Here is a 23,777-nt window from a genome sequence, read left to right as displayed (position 1 = left end):
ATTTGGCCACGGACCCTTATCTCAAAATATTTAGTTCCAGGGACCACCCAGAAGCAAAATTTGAGTTACAAACGTTCGCTTATAAAAATACATATATTCAAAGGTTTTCACACATTTTCACGACTTTTCAAAAATAGCAGATCTACAAGCTCGCAGCACGGCACTCGGTGCCGCGCTGTGAGCTTGTATATCTGCTATTTTTCAATAGTGTTAAAGCATTCAATAATGCTATAGGCCTAAATGGGTTGTGGGGCTAAATTGTTAAATTGTGTGTTTGTCCTCCAGGGGGCGCTCCAAGCAGTGAGACATGGCGGTGGCTTCCTACGATCAGCTGGCCAACCAGGTGGAGGCTCTCCGCAAGGAGAACACCCACCTGCGGAGGGAGCTAGAGGACAACTCCCAGCACCTCAACAAGCTGGAGAACGACACAGAGGACATGAAGGTGACTCTACCACACCACACACACACACACACACACACACACACACACACACACACACACACACACACACTTTTAAATACCAATGTATTTATTTCAACAGCATAATTGAATGTAAAATCAATCTAAAATCTTGTTTTAGTTGATGGCCTTCCTGCCCTGGCATTTGGCCTTTGTGCCTTCAAAAAATGGACAACATCAAAGGCCAAGTGGCCACGCCCCTAAAATTACAATTATATACAGTATACTGACCAGTGTCTTTAATGGGTTAAACTGAGCAGTGACTCACATTAAGAAGGTCTTTAATGGGTTAAACTGAGCAGTGACTCACAATGCAGAGATGAAGAAATGAATTCACTGACCTGAATCACTCTCTTCCTGTTCTGTTATGATGAGGAGGGGGGGGGGGGGGGGTGTTCTGTTATGATGAGGAGGGGGTGCGTGCACCATGTGTGTGCATAAACTAGGGCATTAACGAAAAAGTCGACAAGTCGACTTAGTCGACTTCATTACACAAGTCGACTTCCACTAGAGAAAGTCGAAAGTCGAAGTTGAAAAAAAAAGAACTTTCTATTGTGAAAATAGCAGATCTACATGCGAGCATGTGAGCATGCATGTGAGCATGTATGTAGATCTGCTGTTTTCACTACTTTTGTGCAACGGCCTTGTATGATGAAGCAGGGCTTTGCTTTGCGAAAAAATGTATACATTTGAAACTTGGAGATATGAGGTTTCTGCCCCACAGTGACGTTTTACTTTGTTGGCCGCCCAGCCCCCAAAATGGAACAAAGGCCGACATATTGTATTTTAATCTTTTTCGACCTGGACCGGCCAGGAATGAACCGGCCATTCGGGAGTTGTCCCGCTTTTCCCAATGGCCAGCACGTCCCTGCATCATGCAGTCTGGCCCCCCAGGCAGTGGATGTTCCATCAGTGACCATCAATAAAACTCTCTGACCCTCTTTAGGGTTGAGTTTTATCAACAGTTCCATCACTGATCATCAATAACCCCCTCTGAGCCACGCGCTGATCATTTGGAACAGCGGATGTTCTACAGATCTATTCTACAGTGACCTCATCCAGGGGCACTGACTGTGATGTAATGCTTATTAGAGCAGAGCAGTGCTGGAGAAAGTACTCACGTATAGTCCTTGTCGAGTGGAAACCTCGTATCTCCAAGTTTCAAATGTGTATTGTTCTTTCGTAAAGCAAAGCCCTGCTTCATCATACAAGGCGTCGCACAAAAGTATAGTGAAAACAGCCGATCTACAAGCACACAACGCCTCGCACCCGCGAGGCGTTGTGTGCTTGTAGATCGACTGTTTTCACTAGTTTAAATCATTTTTAAAATGATAAATGCAAAAGGAACGGTTTTGGACATACAGGGTTTTCACCCGACGACGACGATATTCTACTTACTGCAATATAGAAATACTCTGTTACAAGTAAAAGTCTGGAATTCAAAATGTACTTCAGTAAAACTCTTTTTTTTTGCATCAAAATATACTTAAAGTACCAAAAGAAAAGTACAAAAATGTTTTAAAATACCCGATCTACAAGCTCAAAACAGAAGCTCTATTTGGAAGGATTAAAACATAAAGTGGCCCGCGGGCCGGAGTTTGAGTATCACTGCACTACAGAAACAGGATCCTATGGACTATGGCTGGGCAATAGTAGCCTGGTTAATAAACCAGACTGCACAACACCACCCCCTGTTGGTAGTGGTGGTGTTGTGTAGTCTGGTTTACAGGATCCTATGGACTATGGCTGGGCAACAGTAGCCTGGTTAATAAACCAGACTGCACAACACCACCCCCTGTTGGTAGTGGTGGTGTTGTAGTCTGGCCCTTCACATTAAATAAGCTTTTTCCACCAGCCCTCAGAAAGCAAGTGGGTCTGTCTGCAGACCAAAGATTAGGGGGCGGATTGTGATGGGGGATGCTATTGGATAGTAGATTAGGGGGCGGATTGTGATGGGGGATGCTATTGGATAGTATGAGAATGAATCAATCCGCCCCCTGGAATCTCAATGAGCCCAGGGGGTCCCCGGACCCCCAAGAGAACCAGGGACCACCCTCCCCACCCCAAACCCGAGTTAAGACACCCATCTGGGCCACTTTCCACCCAGCACCACCCTCTTCACCTCCGTGATGGAGGGTGTGCTCACTTTGTGCGGGAGGATTTTTCAAAGGACAGGGGCAGGGGAGATTTGCCCAGGCTCTGGTACCTCCAGAGCACCAGGGCCGACTCTCCACACCCTCTAGGCCGACTCGGGGCTCCCTCCTCGGCCACTTTCCACCCAGAGCCGGCCTCTATACCTCCGTGATGGAGGAAGTTCCCACTTTGCTCAGGAGAGTTTTACAAAGGAAGGAAGGGGGGAGAGAGCCTGGGAGCCTGGAGCTCGGAGCTCCAGGGCCCAGGGGCCGGCCCCTCACTGCTCGAGGCCGACCTGGGGGCCTCGGCCTCGGCCGAGGGACCACCCACGGACCCCCTGGAGCCCGAAAAAAAAAAAAAATCCATAGCGGATACCCAAGCTCGCCAAACGCTTTAGGCTCCTATTCTACCGCCCTTTGGGCCTCGCGCTCGAGCCTGGTACCGTTGGAACCGGCTCGCCGCCCCGCACACGATGGTGCCATCGCGGACCCCCGCGGACCCCCATGGCCGACGCCAGGCCCCGAAAACCGGGCCTGGCGACCTCCAGGGACCACCGGGGACCACCAGCGGGGGTCCCCGGAGGTCCCTGGCGGGCCTCTGAGCACCGCCGCCCGGGGACCACCACCAGGGACCCCCGCGGACCCCCAGGGCCGGCCCCAGGCCCCAAAAACCGGCCTGGGGACCACTTTTGGAGCTGTGTGGAACACAAGCTCCCTATACGTGGCCGTGTGTGTAGGTATGTGGGTGGGTATGTGGGTATGTGGGTCTGTGGGTCTGTATGTAGCCTGTATGTAGTAACCCTGGGTGACCAGAGAGGTGCTGTTGAGTATAGCCTGCCCTGAGCATCAACTGCAATACACACACACACACACACACACACACACACACACACACACACACACACACACACACACACACACACACACACACACACACACACAGCTCCACTTCGAACAGAGGTTCGATTTTTCTTCTAAGTCCAGCTGGACTTAGAAGAAAAAACGGCTTGTCGTTTTTTCTTCTAAGTCCAGCTGGACTCGTCCGTGCAACGTCATAGGGGGTGGATTGAGATTCCAGGGGGCGGATTGATTCATTCTCATACTATCCAATAGCATCCCCCATCACAATCCGCCCCCTAATCTTTGGTCTGCAGACAGACCCGTCTCTCAGAAAGGGCGAGCCATTCAGGGCTGTAGGCTTGGGGCACGTGGTGGGTGGTGGCCTGGTTCAAAACCATTCCTCCAATCAGGCGAGTCTGTGTGTATTCAAACACATTCCCCCCTCCACTCTTATTACAGACATCAAACAGATTGTAGTCTTTGATGCTTTCAGTGACTAACGAGCTATTGACACTTGTATGGCTCAATCAATTACAGCAGCTCACAAGCCCTTTGAAGTTCAGAGGGAGCAATTAAGAGCAAGTCAACATAACATTTTTTTAAACCACCCCTTGGAAATGAAAACTCTGCTCCCGAGGCCAGACTAATATCCGACACGCAGTGAGGAATTAGTATGAGCAACGCCAGGCTAGGGCAATTGGGCATTCACCATATATTCGAATATTCAAATATCAAAGTCACTATTCGACATTGTTCACCAAAGTTGAATATTTGCTTATTTTAACTTTTTATTGTTTTATCTTTAAAAATATATATAGTTTATAAAGGTTGGCTAGATAGGAAGTCAATAAGAATGAGTTGTCAATGCCCCTGGTGGATGACTTTGTTAATGCTCTATACCAGGGGTTCTCAAACCTTTTTTAGGCCGTGACCCCCAAAATAAACATATTTGAACTGGGGACCCCCACCCTGACAAGCACTTGGAATTGTAGGTATTACATTTAATGTGACTCGGTACCGCAGATAACTATTGTGAAAATAGCAGATCTACATGATCGGCTATTTTCACAATGTTCGCCTCTTATTTAACAGTTTGGCCGGTCCTGTCGAATATTTGACTATTCGAATACTTTGAGGTTGAATAATTCGAATACTAAAAATCACTATTTGTGAATGCCCTACTAGGCAATATATCAAATATTTACCATCATCAAGGTATCAACATGCGAGGTATCGACAAAATGAGGTATTGGTGTATGTGTCAAATTAATTAACAGACACACTATGCATGCAAAAAAGCAGTCCATCTGTAACCAGGTGTGGTTACTTCATTAAAACCATTGTTGGAAAATGGAAATATGGCATTTAATGTCTTTATTCTATTTGTACTGTGCAGTGTGCATGCATGGATATGCTATTCATTATCTGGGTTAGGCAGGCAGTGGACCTAAAGCAGAAAAACATTAAAAACTACAATATGCAATTGTTTTTAATAATATCGTGAGTAAAATCGATATTGAGGTATTCAACGTTATTGAATATCGAATGTTTTCCTAACATTGCCCAGCCTTATGGACGATATGGTTCTGGAACTGTTGTTTCCCCAAGATTAGAACAGAATCAATGCACGTAATGTACCCTGGGTCCAGGGGAAAATCCGCCTAAAATTATGCCCAAATTGGAATAATAGACACAAAACTACAATGAGTGTGGCTACTCTTGACCCACCAAATGTAAGCTAAGGGTGCCCTCACACCAAAGTACCTATGAGAGTGGAATCCGCGTTCCGCCAATGCATTTCAATGAGAGTGAAGCGGTTTCATGCCAGCAGAGGATTTCTTCAAAAAACGCTCCCTTCTCATTGAAATGCATTGGTGGAACGCGGATTCCACTCTCATAGGCATTTTGGTGTGAGGGCACCCTAACCCCTGAAAATGCAGTGTAAAACATCACATTTCTCTTACCAAATTGTAATGCTGTGATCATTTATTAGGGAAAAGAGGATTGAAAAAGACCTCCGCCTATGGAAAATTTGCATTCTGAAAAGTGCAAAAAGACTCAAGACCTCATTGGAGACATAGTGAATAGAGAAATTGTCCATCAAGGTGTCATCAATTGATAGGCAAACTCTTATGAATATATTTCAAACTATGTAAACTCTACAGATGTTTTAGTGAGAGCAGTGCTGTAATATTAATAATGTTAAAGTATAGGGTGAAAAATTATAAAAACGAGTAAAGATAATGTGTAATAATAATGTAATATGAGTAATGCATGGGTGAAAAATACAATGGCAGCTGATTATATGTGCTGTAGGACCCCTGTAGCAGAATCAACATTGAAATTGTAATTTGATTCTGTCTCTATTGATTTATTGACCAATAACAGAACAAAAACAGTTGTGTGACTGGCTATGGGAAGCCGGCTTCCCATATGGGGCTTAAGTGGTTAACTGAACGTTATTCTACAAGTCACTGTGGATAGAAAAAGCTACATGATGCACACACACACACACACACACACACACACACACACACACACACACACACACACACACACACACACACACACACACACACACACACACGTGCCCAGATGTTTAATCCCATCTGGATTATCCTTCATCCCTCCTGGGGAAAGGAGGAGGAGGGGGGGGGGTCTGTCAGGTCAGCTGACCTGCAGTCAGTGGAGAGAAGACCTCAGGACAAGACAAGACGGGCAGGCAGGCCGACAGACAGACAAACATGCAGACAGACAGACAGACAGACAGACAGACAGACAGACAGACAGACAGACAGACAGACAGACAGACAGACAGACAGACAGACAGACATAAATGAAGACTTATTTCCATGGTTCGGTGATGTTTGGATGTTTTCGTGTTTTCATCAGGTGAGAGGATTTATCTACACACACTCAGCTGCAGCACGCACGCACGCACGCACGCACAAACAAACAAACAGACAACACGACAGCAACACGACAGAAAGACACACAACTCAAACAGCGACACAAACAGGGCATCGATGAGGACTTATTGTGTGTCTGTCCATTGTGTGTTTGTTTGACCATGTACTGTATAGTCTAAAAGAGTTGTGTGTTTGTTTGACCATGTACTGTATAGTCTAAAAGAGTTGTGTGTTTGTTTGACCATGTACTGTATAGTCTAAAAGAGTTGTGTGTTTGTTTGACCATGTACTGTATAGTCTAAAAGAGTTGCGATAATCAAAATAGCCCCAACATCCACTATCGTGGGGCGGAACATTTGCCCAAAAAAAAATTGCATTGCATCGCATCGCGATGTGAGCTTGTAGATCTGCTACTTTTGACAAAGAGATTTGGTAGGTCCGTTTTACCAAGAGTTTAAATGGTACCAGATATGCAGCTCGTCAAATAAAAGGTGAATTGATCCCAGTGCATGACGGAGGTCGATGAATGTAAATCTCCACGATACGATTATTGAGTGTTATTTATCACAATAATGGTAATAACTATATGGTCCCATCCCTACCTGAAACAATGCTGCACTTTATGCACAACTTGAAAGTACAATATTTGGATCTGAGATGTAGTGGAGTAGAAGTAAAAGGAAACACTCAAGTAAAGTGCAAATACCTCAAAAGTGTAATTTAAGTAAATGTACTTAGTTACTTTCCACCAGTGGTTATTATGTGATTCATCAGCTGAGTGGTTATGATTGACAGGTTGTAGTCTGAGTGGACTGGGTCACAACGCGTTGTTTAACTGTTTCATTCCCAGGCTGCAGACATCAGATTCAGTACGTCTCAAACCCCCAGAACAACACATTCTAAAGTACTCTGATGATACAGTTTTAATTTCACTCTTAGATAGTTCCAGTGATCCTGGACTGCACCAACTCAGAGTGAATAAGGTGGTTGAATGGAGTGATAACAACGCTCTCATCATTAACACTAAAAAGACAGAAGAGATTGTTTTTGGTGCACCACCAGATACACACAGATCTCCCATTACTATTCGTGGTGAACAGATCAACCAGGTATGTTCGTATACCTCGGAGTAGTAATAGACCATCAGATTGAATCTGTGTGTAAGAAAACAAAGCATAGAATCTACTTCCTTCGCCGTTTAAGATCATTTGGTGCTAGTAGACAGATTCTTCTCATGTTTTTCACTTCTGTTATTATGAGTGTTCTTCAGTACTGTAGAACCACCTGGTATGGATGTTATTATGAGTGTTCTTCAGTACTGTAGAACCACCTGGTATGGATGTTATTATGAGTGTTCTTCAGTACTGTAGAACCACCTGGTATGGATGTTATTATGAGTGTTCTTCAGTACTGTAGAACCACCTGGTATGGATGTTATTATGAGTGTTCTTCAGTACTGTAGAACCACCTGGTATGGATGTTATTATGAGTGTTCTTCAGTACTGTAGTACCACCTGGTATGGATGCTATTATGAGTGTTCTTCAGTACTGTAGTACCACCTGGTATGGATGTTATTATGAGTGTTCTTCAGTACTGTAGAACCACCTGGTATGGATGTTATTATGAGTGTTCTTCAGTACTGTAGAACCACCTGGTATGGATGTTATTATGAGTGTTCTTCAGTACTGTAGAACCACCTGGTATGGATGCTTGTCTGCAGCCCTAAAGTCACAACTGAACATTTGTTCAAAGATAGTTGGACAACCACTTCAGAGGATATAGGCCTATACGACTACGTATGATAACAGCATTCTAAGGTTGGCAAGAAATATTTCCTCTAATAGTAGCCATGTGTTGCATAGAGAATAAACTGTAGGTTGCTTTTTTTTTCTTTTTTTCATTGTGTCAAATGTTTGTATTTTTGCATACATGGCTGCTGTGTCGCAAGGCAAATGTCAGTGTGAACTGACAATAAAGTACTATATCATATGATATCATACAAGCATGATTTAAATGTAGGCTATGAATTAAATTGTAAATTCTATTCTATTTATTCTCTCATAACTCTGATTCCGGATGTATGGGCTTTTGTAGTAGCACTAGGAGCTACTGTAGCCTCACCGCATGTTATTTAGACATAGGCCTATAAAGCAGAGTGACTCTAGTATCACCCCCAGACCAAAGGGATGTCTCTTGGTCTAGTGGTTAAGATGTTGGACTTTCACACAGGAGACCCGGGTTGGCATCCTGGGCATCATTACACATATTCAAGGTTCATTTGTTGACCTGGTATCTTGGAGTTTCTGTAGTTTCAATGTACAGATGATCAGTGGCGGAGCGACCCCCCGCCACCCTGCCGCTTCGTATTTCTTTGCGGACCAGGGTTGTTTTTTTTCTGATTTTCGCAACTGTTGCCACTGAGTCCCTTGCTCTCTTTCTCTCTCTCCCTGGCCTCCGGATTTCGGATTTCCAAAACGAAACGAAAACATGCAGTGTGCAGTGTGCAGCCAGCTTAATTATTGGTTCTTTGCTTATGTGTGATCCTATAGTTTACTAACTCTCTCTCTCTCTCTCTCTCTCTCTCTCTCTCTCTCTCTCTCTCTTTCTCTCTCTCCCTCTGTGTCTATGTCTCTCTCTCAGGATGTGTTAAAACAGTTGCAGAGTAAACTGGAACAGGAAGCAGGAACGCTGGCTTCCTCCGGCCGGACCGACGTCCTGGACCAACTGAAAGGTGTGTGTGCGTGTGTGCGTGCGTGCGTGTAAATGGTCATTTATATAGCGTCTTCATCCAAGGCACTTACCTAGGCCCTATATACACAAAGACAATATAATAAGGAAGATAACATGTCAGTACATCAACAACAATATAACAAATGCGTAGGAATATCAATCTAGAAAAACAATAACATAGGTAGACCACGCACCTAATCAGTTTAGACTACTGGCCAATCGCAGCGCATTTTTTCCATGACTTCAATTCAACCGAACATCCCCTTCTGTAGCCATGTTTCCATAGGCTTATTCGAAAATAGGAAGCGAACTAGAAAAGAAAATTTCTAAGAAATTTTAAGTGTGCCTGCAGCTCGCTAAGTCCCCTGAAAAACACGTTTTGGCATGAAACGGTTACGTTTTGCGCGTTTGTGGTGCCCCCTATGGGTCGAAGTGGAAATGCTTTTGGTTATATGTTCAGTATAGCGCCCCTCACTTGTGGTTAAAATTTGGTGTTGACTGGATGTTTCGTTTGTGATTTATGGCTACTTCTTACAAAACGGGCTCCTCCCGCTAACTTTGGAACCCTGTTACGGAAGAACGGTATGGACTATCAAAATATCGTTTAAATATGTTTATCGCATGAGTCCATAGATCGTGTGTATCGATTTTTGTGACATTTGGAGAAAATATGTAGGAAAAGGAGCAAAAAGTGTGTTTTGAAGAAAATTCAAAATGGCGGAAAATCTATCCTGACGCAAATGGGCGTGGCCTATATGAGGAGATGCGTCATGACCCAAGGAATCCAGGGAAAAAGGAATTTTAATTTTCCGACCCACGGTTCAAGAGTTACAGGCCGAAAGGTAAAGTGGACTGTTATAGTGCCACCATGAGGCCAACTGACGAAATTATTTTTTATTTAATCCTTGATATCATTATAAATCTCCTCTCCAAGTTTTGAAACTGTAGCCCCTATGGTTTGCGAGAAAAAAAATATTGAATGTGAGTTTTTGCGATTCCCATTATAAGTCAATGGGTAAAATTAATTCACTAATAAATTAATATCAATTAAACGATACAACTTTTCTCTTAGAAAAGTAATAGCACCCCATTCCCGGCCGAGCCGCACGTTTTGATGTATATATTGCGGCGGTGGCGTAAATCGTGCGGCACTTATTACGTGCCGAAATTTTGTGGCGACATTACTTACTTAAAGGGATAAGAAACCCCGCCTCTAATTTGTTTTATGGGATTTCAGAACATGAAAAGATTTCTAAAATGTAGGCGTGGTTATCTGCCGTTGTGGGGGGAGGGGGCGGAGTACTGCGTCTTCTAGAGAGAGACAGACCGAAGCTCAGAAGCTGTCAGCAGTGGGCACTTTTCCATTTCGGAAACATTTTTTAAAACCAGCCATTGGAGGTGTAAAAAGTATAAAGATTCGGCAACTCCATGTTCTGTAACCAATTAAAATGTGCAGGTATTTTACAAAGAAGCTGGCTGAGCATTTATCCATGGACACACTTTCTCCAGCTTTGGACTGTTTACCACGGAACCGAAGAAGAAGGGACGCTAAGCTATCGCCGATAGCTATTATCTGTGTAGTGTGTGTGTGTGTGTGTGTGTGTGTGTGTGTGCGTGCGTGCGTGCGTGCGTGCGCGTGCGTCGTGACAGTGCGCGCGCACACACCCAACGTCCACACACGAAAAATAGCAGATCTACAAGCTCACAACGCGTCGCGAAAGTGACACGTTGTGAGCTTGTATATCAGCTATGTAGCCGACGGCTACATAGCTACGGCTATGTAGCTACGGCTACATAGCTACGTAGCTACGTAGCTGACATACAAGCTCACAACGAGTCACTTTCGCGACGCGTTGTGAGCTTGTAGATCTGCTATTTTTCGTGTGGACGTTGTGTATGTGTGTGCGCGCTGTCACGACGCACGCGCGCGCGCGCACACACACACACACACACACACACACACTACACAGAAAATAGCTATCGGCGATAGCTTAGCGTCCCTTCTTCTTCGGTTCCGTGGTAAACAGTCCAAAGCTGGAGAAAGTGTGTCCATGGAAAAAAGCTCAGACAGCTTCTTTGTAAAATACTTGCCCATTTTAACTGGTTATAGAACATGGAGTTGCCGAATCTAATCAACAAGTGCCCCACTGCGACAGCCCTACAGTCTCTATGCTCTGAACACAACGAGACGCCACCACAACAAGGGCAGAATGAAACCACGCCCCCCCTTGATACTCTATATTAAACAAACGTTAATATTAATTAGATATGCCTACGTCACATTGCACTCTAGAACAATGATAGCTAATATTTAATGAGTGGCGCCAAAGTTTTCTTTTCTTCTAGAAACTGGAAGTAAACAGAAATAGCTGCAGAGACCAGCAGAAAGCTCTGAATCCACAAGGCTATTGGCAAACTGAACCATATCACTGCTCCCTATCACAAGTGACTCATTGATATAATACATATTTATAGAAAAAGTGATTTTGTGTTTCATGCTCCTTTAAGTATGGCGGATTACAATAAGTGTTTTGCCATTGCATGGCAGGCACACTTAATTATCAGAAATTCGCATTAAGACACAGCAAATTTAGCATGTTTCCATTTGCGGGTGTCATTCGAATTAGCAACGGTCACATGAGTTGATCGGGCTGATTTTTTCAGACCGAACCGAGACGTGCAGAGCACTGCACGATCGCTGCACAGAGTGCACTCATCCTGCAAGTTTCAGCGTCCTCTGGAAGGTGGCCGATCCACCTCCTCCAAGCGGATTCCATGTAATTTATAGTGCACGGATCGTGCACGCCCATGCCTAGATGATGCACCACGTGTGTGCACACTGTTCACAGCTTTCAAACAAAAAAATCTGCTTGGAAATCCATTCAGGCATTCATGATTTATCAGCCATTATGTTTTCTTCAGATGTAAACAAACATGGCTGCCATGTTTGAAAGAATGGGTTGGTATGGGGGTTAAACATGCAATTTCGCGATCGCATACATTTCTGGAGGTCCAAAAAACATTTTTGAAAAAAAGAAATGAAAAAAAAAAAATCGGGAAACTCAGGGTTGGCACAGGGGTGGTACCTTTTCAAACTTGGGAAACTCTGGGTTGGCACCAGATGTATTAAGAGGCTTTATGGAAACGCCACTTGTGACACACACGGAAGCGTCCACAACTGCAGCCATACAGTCTTGGAAAGGTTGCCTATCAACCAAGACGGACGCCCCAGAGCCGAAGGAGGCGTCTACCTTTTAATGTCTATGGTTAACACCAGTGTGGTTTTAGAAGAGAGTGGCGTCACGCTTTGATATCGCTGCAGACCGGAGGTGGCGTCGCATGGAGCCTGTTCTCATTCCTAGCGAGCCTCTGCTGCTCTTCAGCCCCGTCCGCCCCCATTATAACCCATTATAACCCATTATAACCCATTATAACCCAGGCATTTTCACTCACTGGTAAGTAGATTATATCACGTCCTTTTAACGCATTCACGGGCCTCTCCAAGGTAGACAACATTATTAAAAGGGGGAAAAAAGACATGATTTAGTCTACTTACCTGGGTTATAATGGGGGCGGACGGGGCTGAAGAGCAGCAGAGGCTCGCTAAGAATGAGAACAGGCCCCAGTAAGCTAGGCTAAGCTAGCTACTTCCATAGCTTTCCACGCTTACAATGGGAGTCTACGTAAGTGTCATAACTCTCTCCATTTTAGGGGTCTGGTTACCACGTGATCCTGGCTCAGTGCCAGCCAATCAGGAGCCAGCATGCCCCAGGCAGGGGCGACGGGGCCCCCGGGGACCAATCAGCACACATGAACGAACAACATCCAATCATCATAATATGATTGGCTCTGTTCCATTTCAGCCAATCAAATCAAGAGGCTTGTTAAGGTCCCCGTGTGTGTTCCCTGAATGCATGTTTAATTGACTCCCAGCCAATCAGGCACAATTAATAACAATCACTTCATAATGCTTCCCCCCTGCTGTCGTTAGCCTGATTGCATCATTGCTGATGTAAAGTCATATGTTGGCCAACTGTGCTCTCCTAACACTGCTGTAGCGATGGCTTGGCCCTAACCTTTCCTTGTCCCATTTAGGTCTGAAAAATACCTAACATTTTGTATTTTTGAAGCGGTGAAAGCCGCTTCCAAGGAGTGGCTTTGTGTGTCTCACGTCCATATATGGTCATTTCAGTCCAGAATGAACAGGTTTTATCAAAAACAAAATGTGTGTCCCATGTCCATATATGGTCATTTCAGTCCAGAATGAACAGGTTTTATCAAAAACTAAATGTCTGTCACCTCATGTCCATATATGGTCATTTCAGTCCAGAATGAACAGGCATTCTCAAAAACTAAATGTCTGTCACCTCATGTCCATATATGGTCATTTCAGTCCAGAATGAACAGGTTTTATCTGTCCCGTACGTCCAGACTATGTGTGTAGTGTGAAAAAGTGAACATTGGTCAAGCTTCACATGGCAATTTGACTCTCCACACAATTTTATACTCAGATTCACTGCTTCACTTGGAACCGAGGTTTGATTTTTTAGTCTGTTTTCTCAAATACATTTATTTGACCGCCGACCCCCATATCAAAATATTGTGTTCTATAGCTCAGAGATGAGGTTCCTTGCAGCTACTTGCCCGAATCCAAAAGTCTCGGGGAAGCTCCGCCGTCATGAACACTTCTTACCTTTTCGTGAACATCGAATCCAAAAAGTAAAAGGTTGGCTTTCCATCTCTCGGATGTTTACTTTTTTTAGCGTGGAAGAAAATCTAAGCGATGTACAGTTTTTCCCAATGCAATTTTACAGAAGCAGGAATGCACATGCACGACTGGCCACGCATTAATGAGTCGATCGGTGTCAGCTTTACCACCATTGGTGTGTGAATGTGGGAAGTGAGGACGCTGGCGTCGACTGTTCACCGCTTCACCTCCCAATGTATGAATGAATGAATGTAAAGCGATTTGAGCACTTGGGAAAAGCGTTATAAAAATGTAATCCATTCCATTCCAGAGCTGCACATGGACCTGACCAACTACTACGAGCTGAAGTACCAGCCCCACAACCTCCGCTGCCTCCCGGACAGCCTGGGGGGAGGGGGAGGGGCCTGGGGTGGTCCGGGGCCCGGGGGGGCGGGGCTGGGAGGAGGAGGGGGGGAGTCGGGGGAGGAGCGTCTGGCCCTGGCGTCCAGACTCCGCCCCCTGCACCCCAGTGCAGCCGCGGCGGCGGCCATCTTGTCTCCTCACATCATGGACGGAGCTCCGCCCAAGGCCGCCTTCCTGTTCTCGGGACACGGGGACGGACCAATCAGCGAGCAGCACCTGGACGAGCTCTACAAGGAGAGGTAACCTCATATGTATATGAATCATTAAAAGGAAATGTTAATTAATCCTAGAACAATTAAAAACATTATCTTACAATAAATGCGAGAAATCTCTGTGAGTAAGTATGTATGTAACCCGCGTCTCCTAGTCTCGGGCAAGGACCACTTGCAGGTTGAAAAGACACTTAACTCTGAACTGAGTAAGATCTGCACATGGCTTAACGACAACAAATTATCAATTCACCTGGGCAAAACCGAGTCCATCCTCTTTGGATCAAATCATAACCTCAAAAAGGTAGATGACTTCACAATCAAAGTGGGTGACAAGGTCATAACACGAAAAAACGAAATCTCTTACTTAGGATGTATCCTTGAAGCTAATCTTTCCAGCGAAAAGATGACTTCAAAAGTAATACAAAAAATCAACCAACGAACTCGTTTCCTACAGAGGATCGCCCCAATGGTCAACTTCAACACACTGAAGACCATAGCTGGTGCAATAATCCAGCCCCTCTTTGACTACGGAGTCCACGTATGGTATCGTGACGCCCCACAAGCCCTAAAAACTAAACTCCAAACAGCCCAAAATAAACTAATTAGGGTCCTGCTTAACCTTCCCTATCAGACTCACCTCACCGCTACTCACCAGTTAAGAGTGGGGTGGCTCAGAGTAGATGACAGAGTACAGCAACTTGCAATGGGCCTGGGCGGGGTTGCACCAGCTGTTACTAAGTTATAACGTAGCCTAGTTGTAACGTAAATGGCTTCTAAGTCAAGACTTACGCATTACTAAAATGTCAGGTGTTGCACCACACAAATTTGTTCTTACGTATCTCTAAGTAACAACTAAATATTTACACCTCCCCTTGGGTAGCACTAAGTCTTTACTAAGTAACCTATCTCTATGGGAGACTGGGAGTAGAGCAACTACACTACTAACGTGGCAGACGGCATTATATCGGCTATTTAATTAATTCAACAATGAAACGACCCATCTGTTTAAAACATACATTAAGCCCAATATACATTTCGGCCATTTGAAAATAGCCGATCTACAAGCTCACGATGTGTGTGCTATTAATAGAGTATTTTTACATTGCAGGATTGATACTTTTTTAATTCATTTGAGTACTTTTCAACCACTGCACATACAGCACAACAGCGAATTGAACGGTGCGCTCTCTTTCCCTGTGTCTCCAAATATGCTTATATTACTTCACAACGGGGAAAGATGTATGAGGCCAATATAATTTGTGATACAATCCGTTTGCAGGGCAGTGCGCTGCGCAGGGATGCGCTCGCACTGTGCACGCATAACAGTGACTTTGTGTACTTGCCAGTGGAGAGACAGAGCTCTCTGTTGACAAAAGACGATACAAGCTTTACTAGAAACAGTTCGTTTTCATTGGATTCGGGAGCTATGACGTCATTTTATGCGACTATACATTACTTTAGGAACAGTCTACGCATTACTAGTTACGTTATGCCTTAAGCAGTCGTGGTGCAACACCTGTTAGTAACTCACTTAGTTACAAACTAACTAGTAGTTACTAAGCCTCTAGTAAGGACTTTACTCCCTAACTTAGGGCAGAACTTACGTTCTGGTGGTGCAACTGGCCCCTGGTGTACAAGATACACTACACCACTATGATACCCAAGTACCTGTCAAAATACTTTATAAACGTTAAGGATGTCCATAATTACAACACCAGAGGCAGTGCCACAGATCACATTCAACCCAGAGTCAACTCAAAGAAAGGGTCGAACTCGTTCTTCTGCTATACCACAAAAATGTGGAATGCCTTACCGAAGGCCATAAAGGAGTGTGGATCACTAGCATCCTTTAAAATTGCCCTAAAAAACCACTTACAGGCAGCAGCCGTTCACAACTGGTAAAAACCTAGCCCAACCCTACCCTCCCTGCCCCTTCCTTGTATATACTGTACTTACTGATTGTTGCGACCGTCAGGGAGCAGTTTACTATGAAAACCTCCACCGGCCGTCCGTCCGTCCGTCGGTCGGTCGGTCGGTCGGTCACACGTCACACGTCACACCTTTGCCCTGCTCATATCTCCGCATCAGTATATAGGGCTTGTTTGTTTATTGTATGACATCACGCCACATCATCAGCTGTGGACTCTGTGATGTCATCGTATCGCATCAGTATATAGGGCTTGTTTGTTTATTGTATGACATCACGCCACATCATCAGCTGTGGACTCTGTGATGTCATCGTATCTCCATATATGGCCATCTCCGTATATGGAGATATAAGTCGTCCATGCCCAAGTATGGGCTGGTGAGGTCAGACTTTGTGTGATGCGTAGGTTATCTCCATATATGGAGATTCAACATTCCAGGCAATGCTCTCTTCCCTGGTGAGAATTGCCCCTTTATATAGGGCTTGTTTGTGTATTGTATGACATCACGTCACATCATCAGCTGTGGACTCTGTGATTTCATCGTATCTCCATATATGGCCATCTCCGTATATGGAGATATAAGTCGTCCATGCCCAAGTATGGGCTGGTGAGGTCAGACTTTGTGTGATGCGTAGGTTATCTCCATATATGGAGATTCAACATTCCAGGTGTAACTATGGCTACCCGTATGACGTGAGAGGTGGAGGTTGTGATATTTGTGGAGATAAGCGACCAACGGTCGCTTATCTCCCGATTAGGGAGTCTTACTGGTTGCGACCGTCAGGGAGCAGTTTACTATGAAAACCTCCACCGGCCGTCCGTCGGTCGGTCGGTCGGTCGGTCGGTCGGTCCGTCGGTCGGTCGGTCGGTCACACGTCACACGTCACACCTTTGCCCTGCTCATATCTCCGCATCAGTATATAGGGCTTGTTTGTTTATTGTATGACATCACGCCACATCATCAGCTGTGGACTCTGTGATGTCATCGTATCGCATCAGTATATAGGGCTTGTTTGTTTATTGTATGACATCACGCCACATATCAGCTGTGGACTCTGTGATGTCATCGTATCTCCATATATGGCCATCTCCGTATATGCTCATATCTCCGCATCAGTATGACATCACACCACATGTGTACACAAACCTTTGTGTACGTTGCTGTGGCAACAGTCTGTTGTTGCTGGTTTGTTAGTGTACGTTAGCAACCACCTTAGCAACCATGGTTTTACCCTAGCAACCAACTGTTTACCCTAGCAACCAACTGTTTACCATAGCAACCATGTTTTTTTACCCTAGCAACCAACTGTTTACCATAGCAACCAGATACGCAGAGCAGGGATCTCCATATATGGGCATAAACAGGTGACATCACACTGATGTCAGATACTCAGAGCAGGGATTTCTCCATAATATATGGGCATAAAAGGGATTCTGTTAGGGATCTCCATATATGGGCATAAAAGGGATTCTGTTAGGGATCTCCATATATGGGCATACAAGGGATTCTGTTAGGGATCTCCATATATGGGCATAAAAGGGATTCTGTTAGGGATCTCCATATATGGGCATAAAAGGGATTCTGTTAGGGATCTCCATATATGGGCATAAAAGGGATTCTGTTAGGAATCTCCATATATGGGCATAAAAGGGATTCTGTTAGGGATCTCCATATATGGGCATAAAAGGGATTATGTTAGGGATCTCCATATATGGGCATAAAAGGGATTCTGTTAGCTGTTAGTGATCTCCATATATGGGCATAAAAGGGATGCTGTTAGGGATCTCCATATATGGGCATAAAAGGGATTCTGTTAGGGATCTCCATATATGGGCATGAAAGGGCTTCTGTTAGGGATCTCCATATATGGGCATAAAAGGGATTGTATCCCAGATGATGCCCTGTTAGGAGATCCACACTAACAGAATCCATATATGGTCCTACCGACAGCTGCTATAAGCCAACCCTGGCGATAAGGTCTGAGTCGAAGAAATGCTTCTTTCCTGGCAAGAATTGCCCCTTTATACTGTAGGGCTCGTTTGTGTATTGTATGACATCACGCCACATCATCGGCTGAGGACTGTGTGATGTCATCATATCTCCATATATGGAGACATAAGTTGCTCATGCCCAAATATGGGCTGGTGAGGTCAGACTTAGTGTGATGCGTAGGTTATCTCCATATATGGAGATTCAACTTCAATGAGTAACTATGGCAAACTGTCAACTGCCCGTATGTCTTGATAATTGGTAAAACAAATTTTTTGGCCTATTTGTGGAGATAAGCGACCAACGGTCGCTTATCTCCCGATTAGGGAGTCTTACTGGTTTAGACTTACTGTTTTCTTTTTTTTCCCTTTTTCTTTACATATCTACTGCATAGTACTGTGTTCTATTTGTCTGTCATTCAATGTTATATGAGATACTTAAATGGTTTCCTGTTGAAATAAGCTTAGTCTTTTCATGGATCTCCTTTTAGTAGACCTTGTACCAGTGAACTGTACCGTCATGAATCTGTACATTTTCCTATGCAAACTTCTAATAAAGCCTTCAATCAATCAATCAAGCGTATCTCGAGAAGCGTTCGTCCCACCGGCTGCAAATTCAAATGCAGGTTTTCCGGAACCGGAGTGAAAGGTTCAGACTCTCCGTATACGGAGAGTCTGAGGGGTCAGGGTTTGCCGATACAGAGATCTCGATATATGGGCATAAAATGGAGGCAGACAGACAGATACAGATATCTTCATATATGCACAGAAATGGACACAGGCAAATAGATGGTCAAAACAGGTCCTATGACAACAGGTATAATGGGGTTTGCATTAAAGGTTGGGGTATTCATTCCCTATTTACATCCTTCCTGAGTAGGCCGGTCCCCGACTAGACGCTCGGGCACCCGACAGACAGATACAGAGATCTCCATATATGGGCATAAACTGGACGCAGACAGACAGATACAGATATCTCCCTATATGGGCATAAATGGACACAGGCAAACATATATTCAATTCAGGTCCTATGACAACAGGTATAATGGGGTTTGCATTGGGTGGGGCATTCATTCCCTGTTTACATCGTTCCCGAGTTGGCCAGGTCTCCGACTAGACTTCTAGTTAATAATAATTTGGCATGAACAAGTTGAAAGAGTCATTTTGGAAAAGTAGGTCGCATTTATTATGAAAACCTGCAGATCATGTCCGTCCGTGCGTCACGCCTCATGTCACGCTCCATATATGGCCAAGACATCTCCATATATGGACCTCTACATCTGACCTGTTCTGACATCACAATGATGTCTGGACCAGCCAGATTAATAGTTTAACCCCTGCTTCTTAACACGTTGCAGTCCGAAATAGAATGGTGGTTGGTGGATTAGCCGTGGGATTTCTGTTATTGTATTGTGATCTGAGACATAATATTATGTTTATAAACACGAGCCCGCCGCCCCTCCATCTCCGACAGCGGCGTTGTTATTCTTTTTTTTTTCCCCCCCAGGGCGGTAGCTCACCATGTTTTTCTCGATCTCCGTTGGGATAGAGTGGGCGTTTTGGCCGATCGGCGATGTCTCCGTGCGTTTCGCGTGCGCGATCCATTCACGTAAATGTCCCCGCAAACAATCCATGTGTGATTGAAGAACAACACCGAGAAGTTTCGCCTGCATAGCTGCAAACATGGCTGCAGCAGAAGCCAGTGTCTGCAAACAGCAAACAAATGGCTGGGAGAGCTGCTTGGACAAGGATGGGTCCATGACGTCACCTCTGCTTCATGTACGGCCTGGGTGAGCTATGAATGCTCGAGTGAGGGCCAGGGAAGGCTAGACGATCGCCGATTTTCGGATCAAAATCTTTTATAACGGTTTTAAAGACAAAGTCCGGTTAAGTGCGACGTGGCTGAGGGGACCTGGGGGGAAGTCCGATATAAGACGGTTTTAACATTGGGGGGCTCCCCTTGGCTTGGAAGGTGTTAAGAGTGCTGTATTAAGAAGTGTGTGTGTGTGTGTGTGTGTGTGTGTGTGTGTGTGTGTGTGTGTGTGTGTGTGTGTGTGTGTGTGTGTGTGTGTGTGTGTGTGTGTGTGTGTGTGTGTGTGTGTGTGTGTGTGTGTGCGTGCGTGCGTGCGTGCGTGCGTGTGTGTGTGTGCAGGAACATGCTACTCAGTGAGATCGACAGGGAGGAGAGGGAGAGGTGTTGGTATTACACCCAGCTGCAGGCTCTGTCCCAAAGACTGGGCCAGCTGCCTCGCATCGATACGGTAAGTTACACTCACACACACCATGTTTTTAGTTTAATCAGACATATTGTTTGTAGTTCTCTGTGTTAATCAGACATATTGTTTGTAGTTCTCAGTGTTAATCAGACATATTGTTTGTAGTTCTCAGTGTTAATCAGACATATTGTTTGTAGTTCTCTGTGTTAAGGCCCATGCCCACTGGGCCAGATAACAGATAAAAAAAATATCTGCCACAGATAAAAGAAATATCTGTGGCAGATATTTTTTTTATCTGTATCTACCATCCACTTTGAATGGAAAAATATCTGGAGAAAGACATTTTTTTTATCTGTTATCTCTGACGCGACCGGGTATTTCCCGGTGAATCTGTGCGCAAAGGTGGGGGCCGATGGGCAAGGAGGGTCGTGAGCTTATGAGAAACAACTAAAATAAGACCTTAAAACCTGGCGAAAACAGTTGCGTGCATTAGAGCAAGATTAGATATAGGAAATCATTAAATGGAGAACATTAAATTAACTTCTGAAAAGGCTTCTAAGCCTACACTATAGCCTACTAAAAACTAGTGGAACCGCGATCTTGCCACACGTGAATAATTGGTTGTAAACAATAACACAGACAATGTAAATCCTTAGTCTAGTTGTGGGAAGAAAGGGTTATCATCATGGCCCCAAATAACTTTTAAATATCTTGCAATTGGCAACGAGTCTCTTACTAAATCGGCAAGAGTGCCTCTCATCCTCAATACATAAAGGCTAAGCTATATAACTTCTCCATCAGCAGTCAGTGGTGCGTGTTCCCCACACTCCCAAGTCCCAAGCCCCAACCGTTGCGCACAGATTCACCGGGAAATACCCGGTCGCGGCCCAGTGGCCTTTAATCAGACATGTTGTTTGTAGTTCTCTGTGTTAATCAGACATATTGTTTGTAGTTCTCTGTGTTAATCAGACACCATGTTTGTAGTTCTCTCTCCAGATGGATCTGATCAGACAGCAGTTGGAGTTTGAAGCCCAGCAGGTTCGTTCTGTGATGGAGGAACGATTTGGAACCAGTGATGAGATGGTTCACCGTACACAGGTTAATAATACACCTTATTAACATAATATATTATAATATATTCATATAATGTTATGGAACCAGTGATGAGATGGTTCACCGTACACAGGTTAATAATACACCTTATTAAAATAATATATTATAATATAATATTATTCATATAATGTTATTGAACCAGTGATGAGATGGTTCACCGCAGTCAGGTACTAAAATATACATTTTGCACATGTTCTTTCCGAGCCCAAATCTAACGATAGGAGCATGCCACATTTTTTTTTTCTTTGAAAGAGGGGGAGTGGGGCTTTCCATTGAAGCATAGATTTATATGTATGTAGTTGAAGTACAACATATGATTTGGGGCCCCAGGAAAAGGTGAAAGGGGCCATCAATCAAAATAAAGTCTGGCAGTCAGTGTGTGTAATACACTACTAATTAATATATTCATATGTTAGATGGTTCACAGGTCAGAATCATAAAGTCAAAATTCCATTTTGGACAATAATATTCTAAGAAACACAAAGAGAGCTACAGTAATAGTCCTGAATGATCATAACAGGTCTGTGACTCTGAGAGGGTTCAAATGGAACCACATGGACCCTTAAAAGCCATGGGGCTCCTTGCAAATAAAACATTTGAGATCCACTAGAAGGCCTACTAGTGTAGGCTCCGGGGTAGCCAACGAGCTCAGCTCTTTGGCTGACTGGTTAACATATGCACCCTGATAAGTATCGGCCCGGGTTCGCCTCCCGGTTGTTGCCTCCCGGTCACGCTACATTGGTGGCAGCGGTCCCTACGTCGCCGGGCAGTGCTGTGAAAGACTGGACGGAGTCGTGGTAGGAGGAGGTGTCGATCCTCCATCCCTGGTTGCGTTTGAACCCCCCGGTTTCAAAGTGGAGCTTGGCTCCTGGCTGGCGCGCGTGGTCACGCTTCCAGGTAGGAGGGGACGACTGTAGGCTCCGGGGTGCTGCGTTGGTCACTTGCCAACAAGCTCAGCTCTTTGACTGACTGGTTAACGTATGCGCCCTGTTAAAGGGGTACTGTCACCTAAAGGGGTTTAGGGGCAGATTACACTGTGACATGAGCTTCTCTGAAAACAGTCTGAAACAGTCTGAAGCTCATGTCACAGTGTAATCTGCCCCTCGCCCCCCAACAACAGCTGACCGGTTACAGTAAGTTGTCATACAGTCAGGCTATACAGACAATTAATTTGATTGGCTCATAATTGCGCATCCCCACAATGACATCATAAAACTATTAACTTGTTTTTTAAGATGATTCTTAAAGTGACAGTAACCCTTTAGGTGACAGGCCCCCTTTAAGTAGTGGCCCGGGTTCGTCTCCCGGTTGTTGCCTCGCGGTCACGCTACGCTAGTCGGACTTATAATATGCCAAAGTGGAGACCTGACATTCAGTAATTGGACCCACAAAACAATGGTTTAGTGATGAATCATCACTTTTCACCGTTTTGTGGGGGCCATTTGTAGCCCATGGAATGTCTTTTGTGCAAAACAAATGCTTGCAATGGATTCAGCAACATGAAAAACCCCTAGTTTAACCCCTCACATGTTATTTGTATATGTTCCCCTTACTATAACTACATAGTAATCATAACGTGTGTACACTGCTCATGTCAATGAATACAATAAAATACAATTCTGTATATGGTAGAGGATATTAATCATCACCAGCCTTTTATTTAATTCTCAGAAAACACATGCCGAGGTTACACGTTTGGAGAAATCACAGTACATTTAAAGGACTCAATCAAACAGTTAAAAAAGACAAAATTGGTCACATGATCAATTGAAAAGTTAAACCTTCTCTTTCTGTCGTCTGTAGAGTTTCACCACTTTAACCAACACATACGTATACTCTTACCAACTTGTCAAAACATTGCTTTTTACTGCTTTTTATATAGAAATACATTTTATATTATGCAGATTTGTGTTCAGCCTTTTGGCCCGGCCCTCCACAATATTTTTAGTTTCTCATTTGGCCCCTTGGGACCCCTGTTCTAGAGGTTCCTGACATTAAGATGTTTGAGCACCACACTTATCATAGAAACATAGGTTTTTCAGAAAACATTGAGAAGAATTCTTTTTTTTTTGTATTTTTCAGGCCTTAAACGGGTTAAACTGAACAGGTTTTTACTGAGAACTACAAGCAGCAGACA

The 23,777-nt window shown here is 44.4% G+C and overlaps 1 protein-coding gene across 1 annotated transcript in view; it reads left to right on the top strand.

The window, feature by feature from the left end:
* Positions 1–307: 307 nt before the first annotated feature.
* The window catches only part of apc2 (APC regulator of WNT signaling pathway 2), a gene marked incomplete at both ends in the record, with an annotated part of 82,431 nt that continues 58,961 nt past the window's right edge, over positions 308–23,777 (top strand). The window contains 5 exon segments of the mRNA XM_080750355.1: positions 308–442; positions 8,983–9,073; positions 14,091–14,421; positions 20,464–20,572; positions 21,512–21,625. Of these exon segments, the coding sequence (XP_080606481.1) occupies positions 308–442; positions 8,983–9,073; positions 14,091–14,421; positions 20,464–20,572; positions 21,512–21,625 (780 nt within the window).

The sequence above is a fragment of the Nannobrachium achirus genome (genome assembly GCF_963921795.1).
Source record: "Nannobrachium achirus genome assembly, chromosome: 1".
Lineage (NCBI taxonomy): Eukaryota > Metazoa > Chordata > Actinopteri > Myctophiformes > Myctophidae > Nannobrachium > Nannobrachium achirus.
This window is presented reverse-complemented; position numbering and strand designations above follow the sequence as displayed.